The sequence below is a fragment of the Sorex fumeus genome, unplaced genomic scaffold (assembly GCF_029834395.1).
Source record: "Sorex fumeus unplaced genomic scaffold, SorFum_2.1 ptg000195l, whole genome shotgun sequence".
NCBI lineage: Eukaryota > Metazoa > Chordata > Mammalia > Eulipotyphla > Soricidae > Sorex > Sorex fumeus.
In genome coordinates this window covers 103,040-125,594 of record NW_026606252.1, presented here as the reverse complement: position 1 = coordinate 125,594, position 22,555 = coordinate 103,040, and the positions used below count along the sequence as shown (strand labels likewise).

The following is a 22,555-nucleotide window of genomic DNA, read 5'->3' as shown; positions in this document are numbered from 1 at the left end:
AAGAATTTTATTTTTATTTATTTATTTTTTTGCTTCTTGGGTCCCACCCGGCGATGGTCAGGGCTTCCTCCTGGCTCTGCACTCAGGAATCACTCCTGGCGGTGCTCGGGGGACCCTATGGGTTGCCAGGGATCGAACCTGGGTCGGCCACGTGCCAGGCCAACGCCCTCCCCGCTGTGCTATCACTCCAACCCCCCAAAAAATAATTTTTAATTTTTTTTAACATGCAGTTAGCATGTGCTGGAAACAGTTTGCCACGTTTTATTAAGCGACTGTGGATCTGTTAATGTGCTAGAAATTTGCATTATGGACCCTACACTTTTTCCCTCAGTGGAGCTCAACCTGCAGAAATACCTGTTTTGTTTTATTTCATTTTTTTTTTTAAAAAGGCTCCCCTATCGAGAAGTGTCCCTTCCTGCCATTTATTAAACCTTGACATCCTATATTACTTAAGAGTTCTCCCAGAAAATTAAAACCCTTTGACTGGGTTTTGCAATGCAGGGAAATTTTTAGTGACATTTAAAAGGTTTCTCTTGTGTTCCTCTAATGGGATAAATAAAAAAAAAGGCTTGTTTTAACCCAGCAAATGGGGCACAATCCAATTTCCTTCATCCCATCAAGATACTCTCAAAGCATTAGCCGGTGCAGTAAAAAAAAAAAAACCAACTGACCCCCTGGGCCGGACGGCCTTGAAAAGTGTCCCGCGCTGAAGGTATTCGCCTAACACAGCACACTCGGTTAGTGTTCTTCCTGCACGGCCGTTGATGGAACATCTGATGTGAAGCTCCAATAAATGTCAGTTGGTGTTATAGAACCATAAAAACAGTGTCCCCGACTATAATGGGTCCTCTGAGAGGCAGCCTGTCACGAGCAGATGAGGAGAGACCCCCAGGTCCAGTGGAAATTTACATTAAAATACGTATATACGCTTTTATTTTTTTAATTTAATTTTATTTTAATGGATCACCGTGAGATGCAGTTACAGACTTAACAAACTTTCATGATATTCAAACAATATTTAAGTACCCATCCCTTCACCAGTGCCCATTCTCCACCACCAGTGTTCCCAGTATCCTTCCCCCAGATCCCCATATATTTTTTTTTTTCCCTCCCGTTGATCGTCGATTTGCTCGAGCGGGCCCAGTAACGTCTCCATTGGAGACTTTGTTGTTACTGTGTCTGGCATATCGAATACTCTCGGGAGCTTGCCGGGCTCTCCGAGAGGGGCGGAGGAATCGAACTCGGGTCGGCCATGTTGGCCGCTTGTAAGGCGAACGCCCTACCCGCTGTGCTATCGCTCCAGCCCATCCCCCCATATATAATATACATTAAAATATATATATATATTTTAAGAAAACAGGGAATTGTTCAAAGACCACATTGTAGGGAGCTGGAGCGATAGCACAGCGGGGAGGGCATTTGCCTTGCACGTGGCCGACCCGGGTTCGATCCCCGTCATCCCATAGGATCCCCCGAGCCCCGCCAGGAGTGATTCCTGAGCCCAGAGACAGGAATAGGTTCTAAGCATCGCCGGGTGTGACTTAAAAACAAGAAGAAGAAGGGCTGGAGCAATAGCACAGCGAGTAGGGCATTTGCCTTGCATGCGGCCGACCCAGGTTCGATCCCTGGCATGCCATAGGGTTCCCCGAGCACTGCCAGGAGTGATTCCTGAGTGCAAAGCCAGGAGTGACCCCTGAGCATCGCCGGGTGTGACCAAAAAAAAAAAAAACAAGAAGGGAAAAAAGAACAGAGGGTCCGGAGCTAGTGCACTGCAGGGAAGGCGTTTGCTTGGCATGCGGCTGACCTGGGTTCGATCCCCAGCATCCCCTAGGGTTCCCCGAGCACTGCCAGAAGTGATCCCTGAGTGCGGAGCCAGGAGTCAGCCCTGAGCACTGCCAGATGAAGCCCCCAGACAGATGGGGGTTCGCGGTGGGCTCAGAACCCGCTTGCGAGTATCTGTATTTTAATCCCAGATGCCTTGGCGCTCTTGGGGCTGCGGTCCTTAATGCTGGCTTCACAAACGATTAAAGACGACCTGGAAACGGCTGGGTTTAAGTGGTTCTAAGCAGGGAGTGGGCAGCTCTCTTTGGGGCCAGGGGTGGAGGGTGGGGGTGGGGGGTTTGCATTTCCCAAACTCCTCCTGTGTTTTGGGGGTTTTTTGTTTTCTTTGCTTTATTGGGTCCCACCCGGCGATGCTCAGGGCTGACTCCCGACTCCACACTCAGGAATCACTCCTGGCGGTGCTCGGGGGACTATATGGGATGCTGGGAATCGAACCCGGGTCGGCCGCGTGCCAGGCAAACGCCCTCCCCGCTGTGCTATGGCTCCAGCCCCTCCTCCTGTGCTTAGTATTTCCTTTCCTGGGTTTCCTCTACACCTGGGTGACAGCCCCCAGGAGGGCCCGCTCTGCTCCCTCCCCCATGTGATGGGGCCATCGTCCCAGCCGCTCTGATGCCCGACAGCTGGTCCCCGCGGGCCCGGGGCCAGCAGTGCCCTACCGGCTTTGTGGCTGAGATTATTCAAAGGCGATTAGGTCCGCTAAACCCCTTATATTTTAATTATTCCTGTATGTATTTATCAAGCCAGCAGTCTGCTTACGTGAGGCCCTGCCGGCCCAGTCCTGGTCTTTAACCTGGTTCCTGCAGCCCGCCAGGTTCTCGTGGATTAAAAGCGGGTTCCTCGGGTGGGTTGGGGTTTCAGCCGGGATCCGGGGCACTGGGCTCTGGGCTTGGGCGAGGGATTAGCCACCGTGTCTCCAAACAGGCCATTTCATTAATTTCCTTATGGAAGAGGCCCCACGAGGGTTTAAGTTCTAATTCTGCAACAGCCTTGGCGGCGTCCTGGGGGTCACTCTTAATCCCTCTGGACCTCAGCCTCCTTATCCATCGGATGGGCCTGACCCCCTCCCCAATCACAGCCGCTGTGGTTCTGCCAACGCCGTATCAACACACACATGCGGGGGTGTTTTTATGTCCTGAGAAGAAGGGAAACCCCAGGCCCGGCTCGTGGTTAAGGTTGTCCCGTGCTGGGAGCTCATAGATCTTAGTTGAGTTTTTTTTCCCTTTGTCTTCCCCCCCCCCCCAGTATCCCCCTACCCACAAATAAATGTATTTGATCTTCCTTGTAATTGGAGAGGTGGTTCTGTTGCCAGGGGTCTTTGAGTGTAGCTTTTGTACAGTGTCTCATGCTGATGTAGCTTAGGTACAATGTCTCAATCCGATGTAGCTTATGTACAATGTCTCCGTTTGATGTAGCTTATGAACAATGTCTCATGCCAATGTCTCCTTCCGATATAGCTTAGGTACAATGTCTGTTCTGATGTAGCTTTTAGGTTATGTACAGTGTCTCGTTCAGATGTAGCTTATGTTCAGTGTCTCCTTCCAGGTGTAGCTTATGTACAATGTCTCATTCCCATGTAGCTTAGGTACAATGTCTCATTCCAATGTAGCTTAGGTACAATGTTTCGTTTAGATGTAGCTTATGAACAATGTCTCATGCCACTGTAGCTTTTGTACAATGGCAGTAGCTTATGTACAATGTCTCATGCCACTGTAGCTTAGATACAATGTCTCGTTCTGATGTAGCCTAAGTACAATGTCTCGTTCCACTATAGCTTACGTACAATGTCTCATGCTGCTGTAGCTTAGATACAGTGTCTCGTTCAGATGTAGCTTAAGTACAGTGTCTCCTTCTGATGTAGCTTATGCACAGTGTCTGTTCATATGTAGCTTATGTACAATGTCTCATTCCAATGTAGCTTATGTACAGTGTCTGTTCAGGTGTAGCTTATGTACAATGTTTCATGCTGCTGTAGCTTAGGTACAATGTCTCATTCCAATGTAGCTTATTTACAATGTCTCATGCCACTGTAGTTTAGGTACAATGTCTCCTTCCAATGTAGCTTATGCACAGTGTCTGTTCATATGTAGCTTATGTACAGTGTCTCATTCCAATGTAGCTTATGTACAGTGTCTCCTTCAGATGTAGCTTATGTACAATGTCTCATGCCGCTGTAGCTTAGGTACAATGTCTCCTTCCTATGTAGCTTATATACAATGTCTCATGCCACTGTAGCTTAGGTACAATGTCTTGTTCCGAGGTAGCTTATGTACAATGTCTCATGCGCTGTAGCTTAGGTACAGTGTCTCGTTCAGATGTAGCTTATGTACAGTGTCTCCTTCAGATGTAGCTTATGTATAATGTCTCATGCCGCTGTAACTTAGGTACAATGTCTCCTTCCTATGTAGCTTATATACAATGTCTCATGCCACTGTAGCTTAGGTACAATGTCTTGTTCCGAGGTAGCTTATGTACAATGTCTCATGGCGCTGTAGCTTAGGTACAGTGTCTCGTTCAGATGTAGCTTATGTACAGTGGTTCAGATGTAGCTTATGTACAGTGTCTCCTTCTGATGTAGCTTATGTATAGTGTCTCATTCCAGTGTAGCTTAGGTACAATGTCTCGTTCTGATGTAGCTTATTTACAATGTCTCATGCCACTGTAGTTTAGGTACAATGTCTCCTTCCGATGTAGCTTATGTACAGTGTCTGGTTCAGATGTAGCTTATGTACAGTGTCTCATTCCAATGTAGCTTATGTACAGTGTCTCCTTCAGATGTAGCCTATGTACAATGTCTCATGCTGCTGTAGCTTAGGTACAATGTCTTGTTCCGAGGTAGCTTATGTACAATGTCTCATGGCGCTGTAGCTTAGGTACAGTGTCTCGTTCAGATGTAGCTTATGTACAGTGGTTCAGATGTAGCTTATGTACAGTGTCTCCTTCTGATGTAGCTTATGTATAGTGTCTCATTCCAGTGTAGCTTAGGTACAATGTCTCGTTCTGATGTAGCTTATTTACAATGTCTCATGCCACTGTAGTTTAGGTACAATGTCTCCTTCCGATGTAGCTTATGTACAGTGTCTGGTTCAGATGTAGCTTATGTACAGTGTCTCATTCCAATGTAGCTTATGTACAGTGTCTCCTTCAGATGTAGCCTATGTACAATGTCTCATGCTGCTGTAGCTTAGGTACAATGTCTTGTTCCGAGGTAGCTTATGTACAATGTCTCATGGCGCTGTAGCTTAGGTACAGTGTCTCATTCAGATGTAGCTTATGTACAGTGTCTCCTTCAGATGTAGCTTATGTACAGTGTCTCCTTCTGATGTAGCTTATGTATAGTGTCTCATTCCAGTGTAGCTTAGGTACAATGTCTCGTTCTGATGTAGCTTGTACACAGTGTCTCGTTCAGATGTAGCTTATGTACAATGTCTCATGCCTCTGTAGCTTAGGTACAATGTCTCAGTCCGATGTAGCTTAGGTACAATGTCTCAGGCCGCTGTAGCTTACTTATAGTGTCTCATGCATGTCAAAGGCCCCAGAAGAGTAGGGCTAGGGTGTGGCGGGCTGCAGAGGGTTGGCCCCCTCGGGCCTGTCCTGTGGCAAACAGGAAGACTCAGGTGCGGGCCTCAAGGAAGGCCCGCAAGGATTTCTGGGGTGGGTCTGGCCCCGCCGAAGGGGCTCTAGGGAAACCTCAAGGAGACCCCAAGAATCCCGGCAAAGCTCTGCCCAGCTCATGCATGGCCCCAGAGAGAGGTTTTCCTTGAAGACTAAGACCAGCCTTGGGCATCCCCTTTGGGAAATAACGTTACTCTCTTTTTTTTTTCCGCTTTTTGGGCCACACCTGGTGATGCTCAGGGCTGACTCCTGACTCTGTATTCAGAAATCACTCCTGGCGGTGCTCGGGGGGACTCTATAGGATGCTGGGACTCGAACCCGGGTCAGCCGTGTGCAAGACAAACACCCTTCTCACTGTGCTATCGCTCCAGCCCGAAATGAGGTCATTTGATAGTAGCTCTATGGGGTGCAGGGAGGCTTGAGTCCCACCAGTCGCCACCACCATCCTCTGGGCCCACTGGGTGGTCGCGCTGGCCGGTGACAGAGGAAACGCCTCCACAGGCTTGTTGATGCGGCCCCTTCCCGCCTGAGGTGAGGTCAATGAGCCCTTAACTGCACACCCACGGCAGAGTCGGCCTTTTTCCAGCCGGTGCTTAGCCATTAGCATCCCAGCAGCTCTGAGAGGTGGAACCGGGAGCAAACACAACGGTGTGCATCGCTAGGGACCCGGTGGCCCGTCACCCGCGTCCCTTGTCGGCCGGGCCAGGGGAGTCTGGTCTCCGAATCTGTGTGCGACCCTCCGCCCCGCGCCCTCAGACTGGATTCAGTTTCCATGTGCCCTCAGACTGGGTTCAGTTTCCATGCGCCCTCAGACTGGGTTCAGTTTCCATTGCCCCACCCCCCCACCGGGCCTTGGAATATTTCACCTCCCCTTGGGAGACCCCAGAAGCAGGCAGGGGGGTGCAGAGAGTAACCGGGAGAGGAGGAAGAAACCTCCTGTGACCTGACAAGCTTGCCAATTAGCCTGCAGAGGATGAAGCGGGTGCTGGTGACGGGGAAACAGGGGGGTCTGTTTCGGGGGTCCTGTTTCGGGAGAGCGGGGCCCGGAGGTAGAGGGTTAAATCTGCTGTAGATCGGATTGTGTCTTCCTTTTGTCCTGGGGCTGAGGGACATCAGTATTCTGTTCATCTGCTGGGAATTAGGCTGTTAATCCAATCAGTGGCTCTTGAGGGATGCAGTGTCTCTCCCCAACCCCCTGCATCTGCCCGGCTGCTCCGAGAAGCAGGTACCCGCCACCAGCACCTGGCCAAGCACTCCGGCCAGCGAAGGAGGGGCATGGCGGGGAGGGTTCCCAGCCCCCACGGCAAGCTCCAGGCAGTGATGCCCTCTCTGTGCAGGGAGCTCGGGACCATGCCTCCTGGGGGGTGTCTGCGTGTGTGTGTGTGTGTGTGTGTGTGTGTGTGTGTCGATGTGTCTGTGTGTGTCTTCATGTCTGTGTCTGGTGTGTGTGTCTGCATGTCTATGTGTGTCCATGTGTGTGTCTTCGTGTCTGTGTGTACCTGTCTGTGTGTCTATCTGTGTCCGTGTGTGTCTGTGTGTATCTGTGTGTCTGTGTGTGTGTCCGGTGTGTCTGTGTTTCTGCATGTCTATGTGTGTCTCTATGTGTCTGTGTGTTTGTGTGTCTAGGTGTGTATGTTTGTGTGTCTCTATTTGTCTGTGTGTCTACGTGTGTGTCTGTGCATGTTGATGTGTGTCTGCATGTCTGTGTGTCTGTATGTCTGCATGTCTGTGTGTCTATGTGTGTCTGTGTATCTGTGTGTGTCTGCGTGTCTATGTGTCTACTGTGTCCATGTTTGTCTGTGTCTGTGTATGTTCATGTGTGCATCTGTGTGTATCCGCATGTCTCTGTGTGTCTGTGTCTGTCTGTTTCTCTGTGTCTGTTTGTCTCTGTCTGTGTGTCTGTGTGTGTGTTCATGTTTGTGTCTGTGTGTGTGTCTGCTTGTCTGTGTGTCTGCATGTCTCTGTGTGTCTGTTTCTCTGTGTCTGATTGTGTGTGTCTGTGTGTCAATCTGTGTGTGTCGGTGTCTGTGTGTGCCTGTCTGTGTGTCTCTGTGTATCTGTGTGTCTGTGTGTGTGTGTCTGCTTGTCTGTGTGTGTCAGCTTGTCTGCAAACTGTTTCCTGTGTTTGGATTTGGTCGGACCCTTCCTGCCCCTTCACCAGGCCCTGCCTACATTTTCAGAAGTCAGCAGGGCGCAGACAAATTTCAATATAGATTACGGGGACACTAATTAAATAAGATTTTAATTTTAAAATATCTTTCTCCGAGGCATGCTAATTAGATGAAAGTTTAATTTCGCAATCTCTGGGCCCGAGCATACATAACTTTGACGTCTTCTGCGGGGTCGCAAGATTTGATTTCTAATTGCTGATTAAATAGCCCATTAAGTACATTTGGAAATTATTATCGAACTGACTAGAGAGATTTCAGCATCGTCACTGCCGTCTGCTCTGAAATGTGGCCCCCAAATTTCTCCCCCCCCTTTTTTTTTGTTTTTTGGAGCAGTAATAAAGCAGAGTGTCCTTAGCGGAACCATCCAATTCTCAGCCCTTAGCCCTGCCGCGCAGTTTTTTTTTTTTGGCTTTTTGGGTCACACCTGGCGATGCACAGGGGTTACTCCTGGCTCTGTACTCAGGAGTTACTCCTGGCGGTGCTCAGGGGACCATATGGGATGCTGGGAATCGAACCCGGGTCAGCCGCGTGCAAGGCAAACGTCCTCCCCGCTGTGCTATTGCTCCAGCCCCCCGTCCCGCGCATTTTGAGGACCAGCTTGAGGGATTGTGTCCCGTTTCCTGCCCACATTTCATCAGGAGGGTCCCCCAGAGAATTCTCTCCAGTGACCCCATCCACCCATGCCCTCTTTTTTTTGCGGGGGGTGGGGTCACACCCAGGGATGCTCAGGGCTGACTCCTGGCTCTGCACTCAGGAATCACTCCTGGCGGTGCTCAGGGGACCCTATGGGATGCCAGGGATTGAACCCGGGTCCAGGGATCGAACCTGGGTCAGCTGTGTACAAGGCAAACGCTCTCCCTGCTGTGCTATTGCTCTGGCCCCCTTCCCTCTTTATTATAGTTATTATTATTATTATTATTATTATTATTTGGCTTTTTGGGTCACACCCGGCGATGCTCAGGGCTGACTCCTGGCTCTGCACTCAGGAATCACTCTTGGCGGTGCTCGAGGGACCCTATTGGATGCTGGGGATCGAACCCGGGTCAGCCACATGCCAGGCAAACACCCTTTCCACTCCACTGTGCTATCGCTCCAGCCCGAACATCTTAATTTGTGTGCTATTTCTCCAACCTAAAAGCTCCCTTCCTTCCTTTCTCCTTCCTTCCTTCCTTCCTTCCTTCCTTCCTTCCTTCCTTCCTTCCTGATTTTGGGTCCCACCCGTTGATGCTCAGGGGTTCCTCCTGGCTCTGCACTCAGGAATCACTCCTGGCGGTGCTCGGAGTACCCTATGGGATGCCAGGAATCGAACCCGGGTCCGCCGCTTGCCAGGCCAATGCCCTCCCTGCTGTGCTATGACTCCAACCCCCTCCACACGCTCTTTCTGGGCTGTCAGAGATGCAGCCTCTGTACCCAGGCCTCCCGTGACTTGGGGGCCCCGCAGGTCTGCACTCGGGGAGCTGTTGTTGTAGGGAGAGAAATCCAGCACCCCCAAGTGTCCGCAGAGCGGGCTGGTCAGCTGAGACTTAGTGGCCGGGAGGTCAGACCTCGGTTGGGCCAGACAAGATGGTGTGAGTCATCCCCGTCATGGGGTAGAGCAGTGTCGCACCCTGGCATGATTTATTTTGTTGGTTAGTTCAGTTATTTCATTTGAGGGCTACACCCGGCGATGCTCAGGGCTTCCTCCTGGCTCTGTGCTCAGGGGACCCTATGGGGTGCAGGGGATCGAACCCGCATTAGCTACGTGCAAGACCAGCGCCCTCCCCGCCTGCTGTATCGTCCCGTTTGGGCCCTCAAGCTCTGCCAGGAGTAGGCTCTGAGCATTACCATGGGTGGCCCCCAAACCAAAACCGAACAACCACTTCCCCCGCAAATAATTAAGTTACCTAATATCAGGGAAAAATTCGAAATAAGGGGGCTAGAGCGATAGCACAGCGGGGAGGGCGTTTGCCTGGCATGCGGCCGACCCAGGTTCGATCCCCGGCATCCCCTAGGGTTCCCCGAGCACCGCCAGGAGTGATTCCTGAGTGCAGAGCTAGGAGTAACCCCTGGGCATCGGCTGGGTGTGACCCAAAAAGAAAAAAAAAATAGAAACAAGGGGCTAGAGCAATAGCACAGCGGGGAGGGCATTTGCCTTGCACGCGACTGACCCGGGTTCGACTCCCAGCATCCCATATGGTCCTCCAAGCACCGCCAGGAGTAACCCTGAGTGCATGAGCCAGGAGGAACCCCTGAGCATTGCTGGGTGTGACTCAAAGAAGCAAAAAGAAAGAAAAAAAGAAACAAGAAGAGTTTCTTACCATAGCCCAAATCAGAGAAAACAGGAAGGAACTTCCCCTTCTCACTCGATGGTAGAAATCACCACTGCTTTCGGGACGAGGGAAGGAACTCGAGTTGAGTTTGGGTCCCTGATGAATCTTGTTCCATTAAGGAGAGAGTGAACCTTGAAATTGCAGAGGCAAAAAATTCAATTTGCTTTTTTTGGGTCACACCCAGCGGTGCTCAGGGCTGACTCCTGGCTCTGCACTCAGGAATCACTCCTGGCGGTGCTCGGGATGGGATGCCGGGGATCGAACCCGGGTCAGCTGCGTGCCAGGCCAATGCCCTCCCCGCTGGGCTATCGCTCCGGCCCCCAGCTCTGTTCGGTTTGACTGTTTGATTTATCATCCGCTAAATTTGCCCGGGGATTTTCGCGGGAGACGCAACGGTGGAGCATTTATGGACCGAAAATCCGAATCCTGCTGTTTTATGTGGACGCGGTTTTTCCACAGGGGAGGGTGCGGGCTGGCCGGCTGCTTCTCCCCCCTGGGGTGTCCCTGGTGGTCTCTCTCTGCCTGCTGGGGGACCCTGGCACCCCATCTCAGTAGCTGAGACCCCCCGCCTTCCCCGGCTCAGCACATGACATTCCACTGTGCCCGTTTCTGCTGACATGCCTGCATGCGTGACCTCAGCCCTCGCTTCCGTTGAAGGCCCCAAATCCTGAGACTTCTCACTCTTCCCCCCTCACGCCTCCCACTCCTGAGCACCCCTACTTCAGCCCTGCCGTGCCACCCAGCCCCCCCACAGGCACCAGGATTCAGCACCGTCAGTTCATCTTCTGGACCAGAAGAGGAGAGATGCCTCTCTCATTAGCATCAAGCGTTGGGGGGGTGCTCCCAAACAGTGCTCAGGGACGCCCACACACACACACACCAGGACCACTCCTGGTGAGACTCAGCCAAACAGAACTGGCCATTCAGTGCTCGGGGACCCCTGAATCATCCCCCCAACTCCAAGGTTTATTTTTGGCTTTTTTTTTTTTAACTCAGGGCTGGAGTGATAGCACAGCGGTAGGGTGTTTGCCTTGCATGCAGCCAGCCAACTGAGCTGGGTTCGATTCCTCTGCCCCTCTCGGAGAGCCCCAGCTTGCTACCGAGAGTATCTCGCCTGCATGGCAAAGCCTGGCAAGCTACCCGTGACGTACTCCGTATGCCAAACACAGTAACAACAAGTCTCACAGTGGAGACGTTACTGGGCCCGCTCGAGCAAATCGATGAACAACGGGAGGACAGTGCTACAGTGCTACAACTTCAGGGTCACACCCAGCGGTGCTCAGGAATCACTCCTTGGCGGTGCTCAGGGGATCCTATGGGGTGCCGGGGATCGAACCCAGATCAGCCCCATGCAAGGCCAGCGCCCTTCCCGCTGTGCTATCGCTCCAACCCCAATTTTATTTATAATTTACCCAGTAGGGAACATTAAGAGACAGTTAGGTAAGTAGACGATGCCCTGTTCACGTCTTCGTGCCTCTTGCTGTAAGTTTGATTATGTCAGAGGAATTTCTAACAGATCCCGGCTGTTTGTTGATTCTATACCCAGACCCAGAAAGTTTTAGTGCTTTAGTTGAAAGATCTCTGTTCACGCACTGTAACTATTACATCATTAAGGTTTTGGGGCTGGAGCGAGAACCCAGCGGGTAGGGCGTTTGCTTTGCACGCGGCCGACCTGGGTTCGATTCCCAGCATCCCATAGGGTCCCCCAAGCACCGCCAGGAGTGATTCCTGAGTGCAGAGCCAGGAGTCAGCCCTGAGCAATTCTAGCTCCCTCCAAAAATTAAATGAGATAGATTAGGGTCTGAGAGATAGTACAGCAGGGAGGGTGTTTGTCTGGCACGTGACCAACCTGGGTTCGATCCCCGGCATCCCCTAGGGTCCCCCGAGCACCGCCAGGAGTGATTCCTGAGTGCAGAGCCAGGAGTCAGCCCTGAGCATCAGCTGGGTGTGACCCAAAAAGCCAAAAAAATAAAATCATTAAGATTTTATCAATCAGACCATATAAAAATATGGATGTGAGCTGGAGCGATAGCACAGCAGGGAGGGCATCTGCCTGGCACACGGCTGACCCGGGTTCGATCCCCAGCATCCCATAGGGTCCCCCGAGCACTGCCAGGTGTGATTCCTGAGTGCAGAGCCAGGAGGAACTCCGAGCATCGCCGGGTGGGACCCAAAAACCAAAATATTAATTAATTAATTAAAATGCTGATGTTTTCTCTGCCCTTGACTCCTAGTCATCTTTATATGCTAGAGAAATTTCAGGGATAGGAAAATCAAGGATTACGAAGGTAGTGGGGTTTTTTTGTTTGTTTGTTTCTAGAGATTAGCTTGTTCACATGTTCACGTGGACGCCCACCTACAAGATGGTCAGACTTCTTCGTCAAGACCCTAAATGATCAGTTTGAGGCTCTACATGTTCCTAAAACGAACAGATACCATTGGGCTACGCTAGCACGCAACCGGGATGAATGGAGACGTTACTGGCACCCGCTCGAATAAATCGATGAATAACGGGGATTAAGTGATAAGTGAAGTGATTGTTTCTAGAACCATCTTCCCACCCCAAAATTAAGTCCCTTTTCTTCCATTGTCATTGTGTAGCTTTTGTAACCTGAAAGCCCAGCAGTGTTCCAATATTTCTTAACTTGGGTAGGTTACTTTGTGTTTGTTTTAATTCAGCCGAAGTATTATTTTTTTTTTTCTTTCCGATTTCGCCTCCCCATGCGTTCCTTTTGCAAGAACCGCAGATGTACGGCCAATTTTAATTTATTGGGATTGTTTTTTGCTGCAGTTTATAACAACTCTATATTTATTAAATTGGAGCACTTCTTTCAGCTGAAACAGAGTGGAAACACATAAATAACGATGACAAACAGCGCTGTGCTGGGGCGGCCATTCAAAAGAAAACAACCCCAAAAATTTAATCAACTTAAATTTAGAAAAATTAGCTGATATAAGTTGTAAACCGGATAAGTAAAAGCTTTCACTTACTCATGCTTGACGTTCAATTCCATTTATTCTTCCGTAATATATTGAAAAACAGAATGTTTGTAAAATAAGAAAAAAAAAATCCTAAAGGTTTGGGTTTCTATCTTCTGTTTTGAGGTTACCGAGAGAGAAAAAATAATAATGTTTGGAGTCATATTTATGCTTGAATACAAATTTTTTTTTCCAGAAGAGAAGGAACAGAGGTCAAGATTGTGTGGATACGTGAAGGTTGTTTTATGAGTTACCTTAATCATAACAGGACTGTAATGGAGCGGTTGGTTATAATTATTAATGATGATTAAAAAGATTTGGGGGGGCTGGAGCAATAGCACAGTGAGTAGGGCGTTTGCCTTGCACGCGGCCCACCTGGGTTCGAGTCCCAGCATCCCATAGGGTCCCCCGAGCACTGCCAGGAGTGATTCCTGAGTGCAGAGCCAGGAGGGACCCCTGAGCATCGCTGGGTGTGACCCAAAAAGCAAAAAAAAAAAAAAAGATTTGGGGATCCAGAGTCCTAGTCCCACGGGGAGGGCGCTTGCCTTTCATGCACCTGACCTGGGTTCGACCCCCATGTGCTCCCCAAGCCCTGAGCACAGACAAGTGTGACAACCCCCCCGACCCCCGAAAAATATCAAAACGGATTTTTCAGGGTGCCTGATTCCTACGTACTAGCATACGAGAGATGCACCAACGAAGAATTGACGAAGAAGATTTGACTAGGAAATTGTGGGAATCATTGGCTGTTTCTCTGCGTCTCCCCCAAAATACCGGGCTTGGTGGGGGACAGCAGAGAGAACCCCAGTGTTCCTGTCTAGCTATCCCCCTCTCCCTGCCCGCTTTCTAGTCACCCCAGACAGCAAGTCACGCTCCTTAGCTTCCCGTGACCACTCACCAGATCGATTAGTCAAGGGATCAGGAATTTCCTTTCCCATTAAACACAAGACCACTTCAGCCCACAGCACCGCAATGCAGAAGAAGCCCCCAATTAGAGCTGGTGGGCGTCAAGGTACGAGCTGGTGGGAGGGGAGTGGAGGGAAGGGTCCCGTCACGCTTATCCCAGCAGCGACGGGTGAGGGACCCTGCTGGTAACACAGCAAGATCTTTGGGGGGCGTCGCTGAGTTTCGAAGGACAGATGTAGCAGGGGTTTTTTGTTTTGTTTTGTTTTGCTTTTTGGGTCACACCCAGCCGATGCTCAGGGGTCACTCCTGGCGGTGCTCAGGGGACCCTATGGGATGCTGGAAATCGAACCCAGGTCGGCCGCGTGCAAGGCAAACGCCCTCCCCACCGTGCTATTGCCCCAGATGCAGCGTTTTAGAGGCAGTGACTGGAAGCCTTCGGACCGAGGTGAAGGGCGCTTTATTCTGGAAAGTTTGGCAAAAATATAAATAGTCCATTGTAAGATAACATTAGTTTGCCTTATCAGCAAACCAACGCTTGCCTTGCCACAGGGAGTTTAGGTTCGTTGGGTTACTCCCATCACAGTGCTCCCATTCCTCGGTGTTTACCGGTCAATCACCTTTATCTCCTAATCAGACTCTGTTGGCTTGCAAATATTGTTTTTCACTTGTCCTTAAGTCCTTTGAATAGTTAATTCACAGCAGAATTGTGTTTGGGCACAGGAAGAGAGTTAATGCTATGCTTTTGTAACTTGGGAGTTGATTGACTCCAGATAATATTACCTCTTGGGGTATCTGTTCTCTCGACCTAAGCCTCAGCTGCCCTTACTTCCTAGCACCCCAAAAGCAGGGTCCCGACGAGGGACTGGATGGACCCAGGGCAAGCGGTGAGCTATGTGCTACCCTGGCATCGAAATGGGCCTGGCCGAAGCGCCATGATGCTTAACTAAAAGTTAAGAGCTTGGTCAAGCACTAACGCTGTCATGATCCAAAAAGTAATAATTAGATTTGGACCCTGGGGGCCAGAGCAATAGTACAGCAGGTAGGGCGTTTGCCTTGTACGCCGCAGACCCGGGTTCGATCCCCAACATCCCATAGGGTCCCCTGAGCACCACCAGGAGTCAGCCCTGAGCACAGAGCCAGGAGTCAGCCCTGAGCATCGCTGGGTATGGCAAAAACTTAAAAAAAGGAAATCCTTTTTGACATTCATGCTCATTTTGGTCTTGGGGTCTATTACAATCACTTAAGATGTCCCTCTTTTTATCTTTTTCACAAATAATGCTTCCCTGAACTTTTTTTTCTGGGGGGGGGGGTTGACTTCCCGGAGACACTTCTTCCCCCTGTGGTTCTGTCTCTGCCTGTGACCCAAGCTTTCCTGGGCCTCCACAGACACAGGACCGTTCCCTTTCACCCTGAGGAGAGCACCCACACCCATTTTGTCCTCCCACCCCGCCAGGCTGCAAAGGGCAGTGCTAATGCCCCCTGGTTAGCTGTGAGTGACCAGGATGTGGGGGAGGCACCCGCCCCCCCACCAAGTCCCCCTCATGCGCTATCCCTGAACCCTTCCACAACCAGTGACATTGGAGGGCACAGGCTTGGCGATGAAATCCCCCTTTCCAGAAACACCCCCTGGAAATCAGCCTTCTTTCGTGGGGCAGGGCTGACTCCTGGCTCTGTGCTCAGGAATTACTCCTCTGGCGGTGCTCGGGGGACCCTATGGGATGCTGGGTATCGAACCCGGGTCGGCCACGTGCCGGGCAAACGCCCTCCCCACTGTGCTATCGCTTCAGCTCAGAACTTGTGATTTTATTTTATTCTGGGATCCCACCCGGCGATGCCCAGGTCCCTGGTTCATCACTCTTGATTATTGATTGATTGATTGATTGATTGCTTTTTGGGTTCCATCCGGCGATGCTCAGGGCTGACTCCCGACTCTGCACTCAGGAATCACTCCTGGCGGTGCTCGGGGGACCCCATGGGATGCCGGGGATCGAACCCGGGTCGGTCCGCGTGCCAGGCCAACGCCCTCCCCGCCGTGCCATCTCTCCAGACCTGAAATCTACCTGCTTGAAGCAGTGTTTTCCCCATCTTTGGTACCCAAGCATCCCTCTGCCCCTGGCTCTTGCAGCCTCCCGAAGGCAGGGGGCGCCGCAGAGCCCCGTGGGGAGGGACCCTCTAGACTCCCCCACGCGCCTTGGTGGTTCCCAGAACACAGCATCCCAGTGTGATGCTCTTGTCTGTTTATTCGCTCTCTGTGCCTCCCTCCCAGAGGAGGAAGATTTATCACCTCGGGGACCATCTCTGCTCTCGCCTCCCATGTCCCCCGGTACCTAGCAGGGTGCCCGGGACGCTGGTGGGGGCTAGAGAAACATTTTTAATTAATTGGAAATTGGGCGGGAGATGAAGATTTAGTATTTCTCAGGAAACGTGATTAACAGAAATTAATTACGCCGCCGCCTCCCTAGTGGAAATAAGCAATTAGAGCTGGAAGAGAGAGGCAACCGCCGGGAAACGCGGGGTCCCGGGAATGCTGTGATTAAAGGCGACACCACACACCGGCCCCGGCAGCTCCTGGGCCAGACGGGCAGCGTCCACGTGGGCCGGACTGGGCTGGACTCCCGCTGTCCAGTTTTGAGTGACCTATAGGAACTGGGCTCTTCCTAACCGTTTCTAGGACGCTGTGCTTTCAAAAAATCACATTTTCCAAAGTGGAGTGTTTTTGTTTTATTTTTATTTATTTGGCTTTTTTTGGGGGGCACACCCAGCAATGCTCAGGGCTGACTCCTGGCTCTACACTCAGAGGTCACTCCTGGTGGGGTTCAGGGGACCCTAGGAGATGCCGGGGATCGAACCGGCATGCCGGCCACATAGATGCCCTACCCACTGTGCTATCGCTCCAGCATTCAGTGTGAAATGGAAGAGTCTGAGTCTAATTTAGAATTCGGAGAAAAGGGATTAGAGACTGCTAACTTGGGGGCCTGGAGTGATAGTACAGTGGGGAGGGCATTTGCCTTGCATGCAGCCAACCTGGGTTCGATTCCCAGCATCCCATAGGGTCCCCCGAGCACTGCCAGGAGTGATTCCTGAGTCAGAGCCAGGAGTAACCCCTGTGCATCACCGGGTGTGACCCAAAAAGCGGGAAAAAAAAAAAGAATAAAGACTGCTTACTTAGGGACTGGAGCGGGTTGGTCCCCAGGATTGGACCAGGATTGGGTCCCCCAGCACCCCATAGGGTCCCCATAGGCCGGGTGTGACCCCAAAATAAATAAAAACCCGAAGTTTACTTTGTATGTGGCCAGTCCTGGTTTAACCCTCAGCGCTGCTTGTGGTCCCCTGAAAATTTCTGAAAACTTCCCCACCCCCATCCGTCATCACCCCCCCCCCCCCAAAAAATAAGCAAAAGCTACTTCCTCTGTAAGTCCATGGGTTTTCAAATCAATAAGAAACTGAATTTAGGAAACATATTATAATGTGAGCCAAGTTAAGTACCTCCAACGTTTTTGGGGGCCAGGCTGCTGTTTGAGGGGTTCCCTTTGGATCTTCCCAGCAGTAACTCCGCCGTGGGGCGCCCTGTGCCACCCAGGGTGTGGGGCCATCACCCCCGCAATGGCCCAACCTGCCTTTTCACAGATTCTCTTTGCTTCTTTTCCAGGATAACGAAGGCCAGACGGTACTACACTACGGTAAGTCCTTTTCCTGAACGATGAATGAGTGTTGGGAGCTTAGCTCTGCTCGGGGCTGACTCCCGGCTCTGCACTCAGGAATCACTCCTGGCGGTGCTCGGGGGTCCCTATGGGATGCCGGGGATGGAACCCAGGTCAGCCATGTGCCAGGCCAACACCCTCCCCGCTGTGCTATGGCTCCACTTCTTTTTTTTTTCTTGGTGGTGTTGTTGTTATTGTTTCATCTTTTTTTTTTTTTGCTTTTTGGTTCACACCCAGCGATGCTCAGGGCTCATTCCTGGCTCTGCACTCAGGAATGACTCCTGGCGGTGCTTGGGGGACCCTATGGGATGCCGGGGATTGAACCCAGGTCGGCTGCGTGCAAAGCAAACGCCCTACCCGCTGTGCTATCGCTCTGGCCCCCTGTTTCATCTTTTTAAAGCGGTCTCTAGACTGGAAGGAAATTTTCAGGATTGTCCAGACAGGAATATCGTGTGTATCCAAACAGCAGAGCCTGGCAAGCTCCCCGTGGCGTCGTTGAGATGCCAAAAACAGTCCCAACCAGTCTCACTGCAGAGACATTACTGGTGCCCGCTTGAGCGACTCGAACAACGAGAGGACAGTGCTGCAGTGCTATCCGAACAGCAACTGTCCTTAGCATCCATGGGACAGATTTTTTTTTTTTTTTTTTTTTTTTTTGCTTTTTGGGTCACACCCAGCGACGCACAGGGGTTATTCCTGGCTCATGCACTCAGGAGTTACTCCTGGCTGTGCTCGGGGGACCATATGGGATGCTGGGAATCGAACCCGGGTCGGCTGCGTGCAAGGCAAACACCCTACCCACTGTGCTATCGCTCCAGCCCGGGACAGATTTTTTTATCCTTTCACTCTCTATCCTCCATCCAATCCCCCATCTCTCGTGGGCATTGGTGGACTCCGGGCCGAACCCCGTTCTGGGAACTTCCATCGAACTCCTCAGACGGGCGGAGGGGGGGTGGGGCCGGGGCTCGTCTCTTGCTCCTCAGGAATCACTGAACGCCCCGCGCCTGTCCTTGTGTCTCTGATTATATCACTCGTCAAACTCCCCCTGAAACGGGCCGTAAATCTTGGCCGCTTCCGATTAAAACTGGGTGGCGGCCAGTCTGGGGCCCCAGAGGCCACTCTGCTCCGGCCGCCCTTGAGAGGGTCCCTGTGTCCCCCCCCCTCGACGGGACGCCCACTGGTGCCCTGGCCTCTGCCCGTTTTCCTTGCTGCCAAGAGCTGGGAGCGTTGGGGGGGGGGGGGGGCGTCCTTCCCCGCCTCTTCCTCCCACCCCCCCCAGGTGACAGCCCTGCCACAGTGGCTCCCCGGGGAAATCAAGGCTGCTCCTGGCTCGTGCTGTCACGTGTCCCCCCAAGTGGGCTGGCCCGGTCGCCCCCCGAGCCCACCGTGAAACGCCATCTGTTCTCAAACCTGCCCGCTTGCACAGTGGTGGGAGGGAAAATAAATAAATTTTTTCTTTTTTTTTTTTTTTTTTCGAAAAAGAGAAATCCGTCACCCGGACCCCGAGGATTCAATAGAACCCAGAAGGGAATGAAAATCCTGAAAATCCATCTCCCCCCCCCCCCCCGCCCCACCGGGGCCAGGGCTGTGGCCGCCCCCCAAGGCACTTGATGAATAGGGGCTCTGGGGGGGTCCCATAAATTCCGCCCCCCCCTCATACTCCCGGCTGGCCCCGGGCTGGGCCCTGCCTGGGGGCGTTTCTCAGTTTTCCAGTACTAGGGAGACCCTCCCCCAGAGTCGGCCTCTCATGGGGGGGCCCCTCACCATCCCCTCAAGCCTCCCGCCTTTGTCCACCCCGAGAGGCGGCGGGGAGGGGGACGGTCCCCCCATTCTGGAAGGCGGCTCCGTCTTGGGAATCTTCGAGCAGATGCTCGCGGCGCGGAGAACAATTAACTAATGAATTTTTGCGCCAGCCCTAGCTGGCCTGGCCCGGTGGGGAACTGCATGCAGCGTTGACGGTCCCCGCCTGCGGCTGAGGGCTCAGAGCGTTTGGTGGGTCGGTGGGTGGGTTGGCTGGTGACGACCCTCCAGGCCCTTCCTCTGCAGAGCCGCTGCTCTGACGCCCCTTCCGGGTCCGTGGGGAGGGAAACACCCTCCCACGCGTGGGATCTTGGAGCTCAGAAAACTTCAGAGCGAGAGCACCGCGGGGAGGGCGTTTGCTTTGGACGCGGCCAGCCAGGGTGCAGCCGGCGCCTGGCTTCCCCGAGGGTCCCCCCGTGAGCACCGCCAGGAGTGATTCCAGAGCACAGAGCCGGGAGTCAGCCCTGAGCATCCCCAGGAGTGATTCTTGAGCACTGACCACAGAACCGGGAATCAACCCTGAGCATCACCAGGAGTGATTCCTGAGCACTGAGCACGGAGCCGGGAGTCAGCCCTGAACATCACCAGGAGTGATTCCTGAGCATCCGAGCACAGAGCCAGGAGTCAGCCTTGAGCATCGCCAGAAGTGATTTCTGAGCACCTGAGCACAGAGCCGGGAGTCAGCCCTGAGCATCGCCGGGCGTGGTCCCAACCCAGATGTTACCGTTAGCTCTGTTACTTACCTCTCCTTGGTTTGATTTAGTTTTGACCATGATCAGCTGTGCTCAGGGCTGACTCCCAGCTCAGTGCTTGGGGCTCACTCCCAGCTCTGTGCTCAGAGCTGACTCCCGGCTCAGTGCTCGGGGCTCACTCCCGGTTCTGTGCTCGGGGCTCACTCCCGGCTCTGTGCTCGGGGCTCACTCCCGGCTCTGTGCTCGGGGCTCACTCCCAGCTCAGTGCTCAGGGCTCACTCCCGGCTCAGTGCTCGGGGCTCACTCCTGGCAGGGCTCGGGGGTGGGGGGGCGTCCAGGGGGCACTGCCCCTGCATGGCCCCGCTGACCTCTGCCCCTTGCCCCCACAGCTGCGGCCTGCGAGTTCCAGGACATCGTGGAGCTGTTGCTGCGCGCGGGCGCGGACCCGGCGCGGCGGGACCAGGACGGCTGCCTCCCGGCCGACGTCACGGGCTGCCACGCCCTGCGCGCGCTGCTGCAGACGCACGCGGCGCCCAGCTCGGCGTGACGTCACGGGACACGGCGTGACGTCACGCGCCCCAGTGACGTCGCACTCCACCCCGCGCGGACTAATAAAGTGCTGGGATTGCGCGGGCTCTGTGGTTCCTTGTCTGCCGGACCGGGCCGGGATGGGACGGGAGGGGGCACTGACCGGGCTCGAACCCGGGCCAGCAGCCTGCGGGGCAGCCCCGGGGGTGGGGAGGGGGGGAGGGCTTGGCGTGCAAGAACTGCATCCCGGGAGAGATGCGGCCAGCGGCGGGCAGCAGCAGCCCGGAGTCCTCTGGAAGGTGAGTCCTGAGCGACCCAAGGGCCCCAGGAGGCGGGAACCCCGCGCTTTGGGGGTCTGGGGACACCCCCGGCCTGCAGCGGCCACCCCCTGCTGGCCACGGCCACTGGTGTTGTAGGAGGTGGGATGCCCAGTGGCCGGGGACCCTCGTTTCCCCCAGACGCTCCCCTGGACGCGTGGACAGGGCGCCCGCGGCCGCCCCCACCTCCCCGAGAATCAGGGGGAGCTTCTGTCTTTGGGGAGTCTGGGGCTGCGCCCAGGGGTGCTCGGGGCGCAGGCCGGCTAGTGCTCCCGGAGCAGAGCAGGGTCGGCCACAGGTGAGTGCCTGCCCCGGCGTTCTCCTCCGGACCCAGCTGGAGGCACGTAGGGCTTGGAGCCCACTTAGCCCACGCCCAGCTGTGCACCAGTCAGCCACATGCGGGACAGAGCACAGAGCCAGGAGTCAGCCCCGAGCTCAGAGCCAGGAGTCGGCCCAGCTCAGAGCCAAGAGTGAACCCTGAGCACAGAACCAGGAGTCATCCCTGAGCACAGAGCCAGGAGTCAGCCCCGAACACAGAGCCGGGAGTGAGCTCCGAGCACAGAGCCTGGTGTGGGCCCTGAGCACAGAACTAGGATTCAGCCCAGAGCTCAGAACCGGGAGTCAGCCCAGAGCACAGAGCCAGAAGTCCTCCCGTAACAGACGGGTGCTACTCTGTGCAAAACGGGACGTTGGCTGTCTTAGTGCGAAGTTCTCACGGGCGCATAGGCCCCATCCGATGGAAACGCACACGGCGCAGAGCCCTGAGATGCTGCCCAGTCAGGCATGCCATTCCAGAAGCTTCCATACCCCCATCCTGTCAGGTCTGGGTGCCGGACCGTGCCCCAAGGACTTCCCAGGCGAATCAATCGGGTTTTTCTCCAGGTACCATCACGCAGGAAAGGCAGTAATAGTTCTTTTGTGACCCTGAGATTTGAAAAATCGCCCATTACGGCACTTTACCTTAAACACCGATGGCAATTACCTGCAGACGGCGGCCCATCCATCAGGGCCGGGGGCCAGGTGTGACCGTTCTGCCCAGGAAAGGACAGACTCAGCCTCGTCCCACTCCCATCCCTGTTAGGTGCAGTGACATGCTTCTCACGGGCTCGCTCTTAGCTCAGGAGGGCAGGTTTGCAGGCGAGCACTAATTGACAAGTCTCTGAATAGATTGAGCGGGGCCGGTCCTCTAACCTCATCGTTCTTCGCTCCCCCTTGAAATATTCTCGTCACGCTCTCCCCTGAAAAGCAGCGTTATTAAAGCACGGCCCTTGTAGACATCACATGCCGGGGAGGTGGGGCGGGGGAGGGAGGCCGCCTGGCGCTTTTATTTTTGTTTCTTCTATAGGAATCCCTCTGGTTTTTAGTTCCCGTGTTTTCTGAGAGCGTTCTGCGTGTGGCCCTGGTTATAAGGCGTCACTTGTTGATGTTTTGATTTTATTCTTTGTTCTGTTTGGTTTTGCTTTTTTTTTTTCTTTTTGGGTCACACCTGGCGATGCACAGGGGTTACTCCTGACTCTGCACTCAGGAATTACTCCCGGCAGTGCTCAGGGGGACCCTATGGGATGCTGGGAATCGAACCCGGGTTGGCCGCGTGCAAGGCAAACGCCCTACCCGCTGTGCTATTGCTCCAGCCCCTGGCATTTTAATTTTTATTTATTTTTGTTTGGGGGCCAGACCCAGCGATGCTCAGGGGTTACT

General features: G+C 53.4%; 1 protein-coding gene across 1 annotated transcript in view; it reads left to right on the top strand.

Moving 5' to 3' along the window:
- ACBD6 (acyl-CoA binding domain containing 6) overlaps positions 1 to 20,600 on the top strand; it is a 78,039-nt gene extending 57,439 nt beyond the window's left edge. Inside the window, exons 7-8 of the mRNA XM_056108152.1 lie at positions 17,469 to 17,499; positions 20,402 to 20,600. Coding sequence (XP_055964127.1) covers positions 17,469 to 17,499; positions 20,402 to 20,559 — 189 coding nt within the window. The 3' untranslated portion in view covers positions 20,560 to 20,600. The remainder of the gene's footprint in view (positions 1 to 17,468; positions 17,500 to 20,401) is intronic.
- Positions 20,601 to 22,555: the final 1,955 nt, after the last annotated feature.